This window comes from Staurois parvus, unplaced genomic scaffold (genome assembly GCF_062004578.1).
Source record: "Staurois parvus isolate SC_StPar_1 unplaced genomic scaffold, SC_StPar_1.0 ptg003040l, whole genome shotgun sequence".
In the NCBI taxonomy this organism is placed as follows: domain Eukaryota; kingdom Metazoa; phylum Chordata; class Amphibia; order Anura; family Ranidae; genus Staurois; species Staurois parvus.
Genome location: NW_028320836.1, coordinates 20,117 through 29,299, shown reverse-complemented (window position 1 = coordinate 29,299; position 9,183 = coordinate 20,117). Strand labels below are relative to the sequence as shown.

The 9,183-nt window shown below is 59.6% G+C and overlaps 1 protein-coding gene across 1 annotated transcript in view; it reads left to right on the top strand.

The window, feature by feature from the left end:
• Positions 1-741: 741 nt before the first annotated feature.
• Positions 742-9,183, top strand: part of LOC149428681 (uncharacterized) — a 28,324-nt gene continuing 19,882 nt past the window's right edge. Inside the window, exons 1-2 of the mRNA XM_089667119.1 lie at positions 742-1,074; positions 3,233-3,523. Coding sequence (XP_089523245.1) covers positions 1,011-1,074; positions 3,233-3,523 — 355 coding nt within the window. The 5' untranslated portion in view covers positions 742-1,010. The remainder of the gene's footprint in view (positions 1,075-3,232; positions 3,524-9,183) is intronic.

Sequence of the window (9,183 nt, the reverse complement as noted above, 5' to 3'; positions counted from 1 at the left end):
GCGGTGATCGGTGTAATGTCCCCGGTGCCCCCCCCTCGGGCGGTGATCGGTGCGATGTCCCCCCCCCAGGCGGTGATCGGTGTAATGTCCCCGGTGTCCCCTCCCCCGGGCGGTGATCGGTGCGATGTCCCCCCCCCAGGCGGTGATCGGTGTAATGTCCCCGGTGTCCCCTCCCCCGGGCGGTGATCGGTGCGATGTCCCCTCCCCCGGGTAGTGATCGGTGCGATGTCCCCCCCAGGCGGTGATCGGTGTAATGTCCCCGGTGTCCCCTCCCCCGGGCGGTGATCGGTGCGATGTCCCCTCCCCCGGGTAGTGATCGGTGCGATGTCCCCCCCAGGCGGTGATCGGTGTAATGTCCCCGGTGTCTCCTCCCCCGGGTAGTGATCGGTGCGATGTCCCCGGTGTCCCCTCCCCCGGGCGGTGATCGGTGTGATGTCTCCGGTGTCTCCTCCCCCGGCTGTGATCGGTGATGTCTCCGGTGTACCCCCTCCCCCGGGCGGTGATCGGTGTGATGTCCCCGGTGTCCCCCCCTCGGGCGGTGATCGGTGATGTCCCCGGTGTCCCCCCTCCCCCGGGCGGTGATCGGTGATGTCTCCGGTGTCCCCCTTCCCCCGGGCGGTGATCGGTGATGTCCCCGGTGTACCCCCTCCCCCGGCTGTGATCGGTGATGTCCCCGGTGTCCCCCCTCCCCCGGGCGGTGATCGGTGCGATGTCCCCCCCCAGGCGGTGATCGGTGTAATGTCCCCGGTGTCCCCCCTCCCCCGGGCGGTGATCGGTGATGTCCCCGGTGTCCCCCTTCCCCCGGGCGGTGATCGGTGTGATGTCCCCGGTGTCCCCTCCCCGGTCTTAAAGGTCAAGCGAATACAGGAAAGATTCAGAGGGGGAGGAGTTCTGTGCCCACAGGGGGAGGAGTTCTGTGCCCACAGGGGGAGGAGCTCCTCATTATATTCATTTTCGGTGTGACGTCATAGATCTCAGCCTCTCTATTCACTGCTCCGGGTGCTGTAGAGATGGAGGTCGGGATGCTGATCGGCGGCTTCTCTGTGTTTTGGGCCCTTCTGCTAGTAGCCGAGAGTAAGTATGGGGGGGGATAGGACCCAGCAGTGGGGTCCGGGGTGAGTATGGGGGGGGGATAGGACCCAGCAGTGGGGTCTGGGGTTAGTATGGGGGGGGGGGGGTAGGACCCAGCAGTAGGGTCCGGGGGAGTATAGGGGGGGGGGGGGTAGGACCCAGCAGTAGGGTCCGGGGTGAGTATAGGGGGGATAGGACCCAGCAGTGGGGTCCGGGGTGAGTATAGGGGGGATAGGACCCAGCAGTAGGGTCCGGGGGGAGTATAGGGGGGGGAGTAGGACCCAGCAGTAGGGTCCGGGGTGAGTATAGGGGGGATAGGACCCAATAGTGGGGTCCGGGGGGAGTATAGGGGGATAGGACCCAGCAGTGGGGCCCGGGGGGAGTATAGGGGGATAGGACCCAATAGTGGGGTCCGGGGGGAGTATAGGGGGATAGGACCCAGCAGTGGGGTCCGGGGGGAGTATAGGGTGATAGGACCTAGTAGTGGGGTCCGGGGGGAGTATAGGGGGATAGGACCCAGCAGTGGGGTCCGGGGGGAGTATAGGGGGATAGGACCCAGCAGTGGGGTCCGGGGGGAGTATAGGGGGATAGGACCCAGCAGTGGGGTCCGGGGGGAGTATAGGGGGTGATAGGACCTAGTAGTGGGGTCCGGGGGGAGTATAGGGGTGATAGGACCTAGTAGTGGGGTCTGGGGGGAGTATAGGGGGATATGACCCAGCAGTGGGGTCCGGGGGGAGTATAGGGGGGATAGGACCCAGCAGTGGGGCTCGGGGGGAGTATAGGGGGGATAGGACCCAATAGTGGGGTCCGGGGGGAGTATAGGGGGATAGGACCCAATAGTGGGGTCCGGGGGGAGTATAGGGGGATAGGACCCAGCAGTGGGGTCCGGGGGGAGTATAGGGGGATAGGACCCAGCAGTGGGGTCCGGGGGGAGTATAGGGGGATAGGGCCCAGCAGTGGGGTCCGGGGGGAGTATAGGGGGGATAGGGCCCAGCAGTGGGGTCCGGGGGGAGTATAGGGGGGATAGGACCCAGCAGTGGGGCCTGGGGGGAGTATAGGGGGATAGGACCCAGCAGTGGGGTCCGGGGGGAGTATAGGGGGATAGTACCCAGCAGTGGGGTCCGGGGGGAGTATAGGGGGGATAGGACCCAGCAGTGGGGCCCGGGGGGGAGTATAGGGGGATAGGACCCAGCAGTGGGGTCCGGGGGGAGTATAGGGGGGATAGGACCCAGCAGTGGGGTCCGGGGGGAGTATAGGGGGGATAGTACCCAGCAGTGGGGTCCGGGGGGAGTATAGGGGGGATAGGACCCAGCAGTGGGGCCCGGGGGGGAGTATAGGGGGGATAGGACCCAGCAGTGGGGCCCGGGGGGGAGTATAGGGGGGATAGGACCCAGCAGTGGGGCCCGGGGGGGAGTATAGGGGGGATAGGACCCAGCAGTGGGGCCCGGGGGGGAGTATAGGGGGGATAGGACCCAGCAGTGGGGCTCGGGGGGAGTATAGGGGGGATAGGACCCAATAGTGGGGTCCGGGGGGAGTATAGGGGGGATAGGACCCAGTATTGGGGTCTGGGGGGAGTATAGGGGGGATAGGACCCAGCAGTGGGGTCTGAGGGGAGTATAGGGGGATAGGACCCAGCAGTGGGGTCTGAGGGGAGTATAGGGGGGATAGGACCCAGCAGTGGGGTCTGAGGGGAGTATAGGGGGGATAGGACCCAGTATTGGGGTCTGGGGGGAGTATAGGGGGGATAGGACCCAGCAGTGGGGTCTGAGGGGAGTATAGGGGGATAGGACCCAGCAGTGGGGTCTGAGGGGAGTATAGGGGGGATAGGACCCAGCAGTGGGGTCTGAGGGGAGTATAGGGGGGATAGGACCCAGCAGTGGGGTCTGAGGGGAGTATAGGGGGGATAGGACCCAGCAGTGGGGTCTGAGGGGAGTATAGGGGGGATAGGACCCAGCAGTGGGGTCTGAGGGGAGTATAGGGGGGATAGGATCCAGTATTGGGGCCTTGGGTGAGTATAGGGGGTACATGTGTCCGATGTCCTCCATACACTGAGCTCAGGACCCCGGTGCTGCAATGCGGGCAGGTCCCCCCCCCCCTAGTTGCAGTGACCAGCCCCTCCCCCATGCCATGTACACAATTTAACCCTTTCCTCTCTTTGCAGCTCAGCAGGTAAAAAAGAAGAAGGTGGGAGATGATGTCACTCTGGAGCCGCGATATTCCGGAGATCCCTCAGAGATAAACTGGAAGATTAACAATGACAAGGTGGTGGACATGGAGCTGCGGCCCAAACTGGACATTTATTTTTACCGCCTGCAGGACAGAGCGACTATCAGTCCGACCAATGGGAGTCTGACCATAAGGAACCTGACTATACATGACTACGGGGTCTACACAGGGGAGGCCGTGGTGGGGGGTGCGTTACAGGACACCCCCATAAGACTCATTGTACTCGGTAAGTCTGCCCACCAAAACCTCATAGAAAGTCACAAGCAGTGAGGAGAGATACAAAGTAACATTGTTTATAAACATCGATCAGACGGGAGATAGAGATACAAAGTAACATTGTTTATAAACATCGATCAGACGGGAGATAGAGGGATACAAAGTAACATTGTTTATAAACATCGATCAGACGGGGGATGGAGAGATACAAAGTAACATTGTTTATAAACATCGATCAGACCGGAGATATAGAGATACAAAGTAACATTGTTTATAAACATCGATCAGACGGGAGATGGAGATACAAAGTAACATTGTTTATAAACATCGATCAGACGGGGGATGGAGAGATACAAAGTAACATTGTTTATAAACATCGATCAGACGGGAAATAGAGATACAAAGTAACATTGTTTATAAACATCGATCAGACAGGAGATGGAGAGATCATTTATTTATCGAGTTTATATAGCGCCAAAGGGTTTGCTCAGCGCTGTACAATAGAGGGGGGACAATACATGAGACAATACAGTAACAACAAACAGCACACGAGGGGTAAGAGGGCCCTACTCTTTCGAGCTTACAATCTAGGAGGGAGGGGGTAGTGGTACAGGAGGAGATAGCTGTGGGGGATGGAATGGTAGGAGGAGTGGAGGAGATCGGCTGTTAGGTGAGGGTGGGGTAGGCTTCCCTGAAGAGATGGGTTTTCAGGGAGCGCCTGAAGGTGAGGAGGGAAGGTGACAGTCGGATGGATTGGGGTAGTGAGTTCCAGAGGATGGGGGAGGACCTGGAGAAGTCTTGCAGTCGTGCATGGGAGGAGGAGACCAGGGAGCAGGATAGAAGGAGGTCCTGTGAAGAGCGAAGGGTACGGGTAGGGTGGTACTTGGGAATCAGGTTGGTGAGGTAGTTAGGGGCAGTGTTGTGAATGGCCTTATAGGTCAGAGTGAGCAGTTTGAATTTAATGCGTTGGGCGATAGGGAGCCAGTGGAGGGAGAGGCAGAGGGGGGTGGAGCCAGTGTAGGGATAGGCAGAGGGGGGTGGAGCCAGTGGAGGGAGAGGCAGAGGGGGTGGAGCCAGTGGAGGGAGAGGCAGAGGGGGGTGGAGCCAGTGGAGGGAGAGGCAGAGGGGGGTGGAGCCAGTGGAGGGAGAGGCAGAGGGGGGTGGAGCCAGTGGAGGGAGAGGCAGAGGGGGGTGGAGCCAGTGGAGGGAGAGGCAGAGGGGGGTGGCAGAGGTGGAGTGGCTGGTGAGGTGGATGAGTCTGGCCGCTGAGTTCAGGATGGTCTGAAGCGGGGAGAGCCTGCACTGGGGTAGGCCGGTGAGGAGGGAGTTGCAGTAGTCCAGGCGTGAGATAATCAGGGAGTGATGAGTAGTTTAGTGGTGTCTGGGGTAAGGAAGGAGCGTATCTTGGAGATGTTCCGGAGGCGGAGCCTGCATGTGTTTGTAAGTGATTTGACATGCGGTTGAAAGGAAAGGTTTGAGTCCAGAATGACTCCAAGGACTTTGGCTTGCTGGGCGGGATTGATGGTGGTGATGTTGGTAGTGATGGAAAGGATGGGGGGGGGGGCAGGAAGGGGGAAAGACGAGAAGCTCGGTTTTGGAGAGGTTGAGTTTGAGGAAATGGAGCGACATCCAGTCAGAGATGTCGTTTAGGAGGTGAGTGATGCGGGCGGGGAATGTGGGGGTGAGGTGGGGGGTGGAGAGGTAGATTTGAGTGTCATCAGCATAGAGGTGGTAGTTGAAGCCGTGGGAGTGTATCAGTTTGCCGAGGGAGGAGGTGTAGATGGAGAAGAGAAGGGGTCCAAGGACAGAGCCCTGGGGGACCCCAACAGAGAGGGGGAGGGAGGGGGAGGTGGCATCGTTGTAGGAAACGCTGAAGGAGCGTTGGGATAGATAGGACGAGAACCAGGAGAGAGCGGTGTCTCTGATGCCAAGGGAGAGTAGTTTATTAAGGAGGAGGGGGTGGTCGACTGTGTCAAAGGCCGCGGAGAGGTCCAGGAGGAGGAGGACAGAGTAGTCGCCTTTGGCTTTGGCGGTTAGTAGGTCGTTGGTGATTTTGAGGAGGGCAGTTTTGGTGGAGTGTAGGGGACGGAAGCCGGACTGAAGCGGATCAAGGAGGTTGCTGTCAGTTAGGTGGGCGCTTAGGCGATCGAAGACCAAGCGCTCAAGGAGCTTGGAGGTGAGTGGAAGCAGGGAGATGGGTCTGAGGTTGTTGAGGTCAGTGGGGTCCAGGGAGGGCTTTTTGAGTATGGGGGTGATGTGCGCCTGTTTTAGGGGGGAGGGGAAGAAGCCAGTAGAGAGGGAGAGATTGAAGATGTGGGTAAGGGAGCGGATGAGGGAAGAGGGGGGTGACCGGAGGAGTTGAGAGGGGATAGGGTCCAGGGGGCAGGTAGTGAGGCGGGCTTCTGAGAGGACTCTGGTGACTTCCTCAGTGGTAGTAGGGCTGAAGGAGTGCAGTGATGGGGGGGTTACGGTAGGCAGGGCCTTGGGTGTGGTGGGGGGCAGTGCCGTTGCGAAGTCAGAGGAGGGGAGAGATGAGGGGGTGATGGAAGGGGGGAGGCTAGATGGGGAGGTAGATTGCGAGATGACTATGTCCTTGCGGATTGCGTCAATCTTGTTGTGGAGATGAGTGGCAATCTCGTGGGCGGTGAGTGAGGTACTGAGTGGAGGAGGGGGGGGAGAGAGCAGGGAGTTGAAGGTGGAGAAGAGTCGGCGAGGGCAGGTGGAGAGGGTGTTGATCAGGTCAACGAAGTAGGCCTGCTTGGTGGCGTGGAGGGAGGAGGTGTAGGTGAGGAAGGCAGATTTGTAGAGGGAGAATGCATGAGGGGACCTGGTTTTGCTCCATAGTCTCTCCAGCGCACGACTGCGACGTTTGAGGCATTTAGTGTGGTCGTTCTGCCATGGTTGGAGCGGTCTGGGGTTGATGTTGCGTGTGGTTAGGGGTGCCAGAGAGTCTAGGGTAGCTGATAGTGAGTCGTTGTACGCGGTGGTGGCTAGGTCAGGACATGACAGTGGAAGGATGCTGTCGTGTAGGCGGTCGGCAGCCGAGTGGAGGGGGGCCGGGTGCAGGTTGCGGAGGTTGCGGCTGGTGATGGTTTGGTGCACTGGGGGGGGGGGGGGGAGTTGGGGGAAGGGGAGATGGAGAACATGAGGAGGTGGTGGTCGGAGAGAGGGAAGGGGGTGTTAGTGAACTGGTTAAGGGTACAGAGGTGGGAGAAGACGAGGTCCAGGGTGTTCCCATTGATGTGGGTGGAGGATTGAGTGTGCTGTGTGAGCGCGAAGGAGGAGGTTAGGTGGAGGAGTTGGGAGGTAGCTGGGGTGTTGTCGTTGATGGGGATGTTGAAGTCCCCGAGGATGATGGTGGGGAGCTCAGAGGAGAGGAAGAAGGGAAGCCAGGCGGTGAAGTCATCCAGGAAGCGGGCTATGGATCCGGGGGGCCTGTAGATCACTGCGATCCTTAGGGGGGTGGGGGAGAAGAGCCGGATACAGTGAGCCTCGAAGGAGGAGAAGGTTAGGGAGGGGGGGTTAGGGAGGACCTGGAAGGTGCTCAGCGGTGATAGGAGCAGGCCGACCCCACCACCTTTGTGACCGCCCAGTCTTGGTGAATGGGACCAGACGAGACCTCCATGGGAGAGTGCCGCAGGGGAGGTGGAGTCAGTGGCCTGTACCCAGGTTTCGGTGATGGCTAGGAGGTTGAGGGAGCGGGAGATGAAGAGGTCATGGATGGCAGTTAGTTTGTTGCAGACCGAACGGGCGTTCAGAAGTGCAACCGAGAGAGGGGGGATGGATGCGGGGAGGAGGTGCACAGGTATGAGGTTGAGGGGGTTGCGGCGGCTGGCGGGGGCAGGGGGGTCCCTGGAGGGGGGGAGAGGTGGTGAGGGGCCAGGGTTCGGGGAGATGTCCCCAGCGGATAGGAGAAGGAGAAGGGTGAGGAGGGTGGCATGGGAATGGGAGGTGCAGGAGCGTGTGGGTCTGGTAGTGGTGGCACGTGGGTCGACCGGGGAGTGGAGTACCAGGAGGAGGGGGTGAGTGTCGTAGCGGGGAGAGGGCAGAAGTGAAGGGGCAATGTAGAGCTGTTTTGGGGGGGGTGGGCGGGTAGAGGGAGGCGATTTTTGGGATGGAGGAGAGGAAAACGAGGAGGAGAAGTGCAGGTGGCATGCTGGGGTGAGTGCAGTGCTGTTCGGGTCGGGGGAGGTGAAGGGATACGGGTCGGGGCGAGGTGATGTGGAGAGTCTGTATCACCGTGGGGGAGTCCACTAGAGTCCTTCTGTAGCTGCAATCTGTGGGTGCAGTATGCTGGCGTCCGAGGGGTCTTCAGTGGGTCCGGTGGATCGGCGAGTGGAGGGGTCGTAGGGTGCGATGTCTGGGGGTGTTGGTAGGCACGGCGTCTGGTGATGCTGGCGGCTGGGTGGTCCGGGAGATTCGCTGGGCGACGTCTTGATTCACTGGGTGGTCCGGGTGTTGGGTGTCCAGAGGTGGTAGCTGGGTGCCCGGTAGCTGGGTGTCCAGGGGTGGTAGCTGGGTGCCCGGTAGCTGGGTGCTGGGTGTCCAGGGGTGGTAGCTGGGTGTCCAGGGGTGGTAGCTGGGTGCCCGGTAGCTGGGTGCAGGGTGTCCAGGGGTGGTAGCTGGGTGCAGGGTGTCCAGGGGTGGGCCCAGAACCGATGTATGGGTTGGGCAGCGGAGCAGCGATCAGTGGGCCTGAGCTGGTTCCTGGTGGTCAGGGATGGACACAGGGCTAGTGGGGAGGGCCCTGCGGAGGCTGGCAGGTCTGTGGGGATCGGTGGTGGCAGCTTACCCGTTCTGGTGGTGCCGCCGTGCAGGTATCCTGGGGTGGTCCTGGGCTGCTGTCAGCTTGGTGGTCCTTGCTTGCTGTTCCTGGTGGTCCAGGGTAGTCAACGAGGACCCAGGGCTGATGGGGAGGGCCCTGGGCAGGCAGGCAGGTCGGTGGTACCCGGAGGGCAGAGCGGAGACGGTCCGGGCGGATGTCCGGCGATGCGGTCCGGTCGCGGCTCGGTCGCGGCAAAAATTGAGGCCCTGGCTTCAGGTGCGCGGGTAGGCCGCGGTCCAGAAGCCTTCCCTGGTGGTCGGGCTGGGCCGGGAGTGTCTTAGGGGCCCCGCTGCGGGCCGGATGGCAGCGGATTGGGGCTAGGAGTGCAGGAGCTCCTAACGCATGTCTGCTCCCGCTGCCATCTTGCATTGCATTGCAGAGTAACATTGTTTATAAACATCGATCAGACGGGAGATGGAGAGATACAAAGTAACATTGTTTATAAACATCGATCAGACGGGAGATAGAGATACAAAGTAACATTGTTTATAAACATCGATCAGACGGGAGATGGAGAGATACAAAGTAACATTGTTTATAAACATCGATCAGACGGGAGATAGAGATACAAAGTAACATTGTTTATAAACATCGATCAGACGGGAGATAGAGATACAAAGTAACATTGTTTATAAACATCGATCAGACGGGAGATAGAGAGATACAAAGTAACATTGTTTATAAACATTGATCAGACGGGGGATGGAGAGATACAAAGTAACATTGTTATCAAACAGTATCTCCTAGAAGTGAGTCCCCCCCCCCCCAGACTATACAATGTGTATATACAGTTGTGTTCAGAATAATATCCGTGTGATGATAAAAGTGAGTAAAGCTGCAAATCC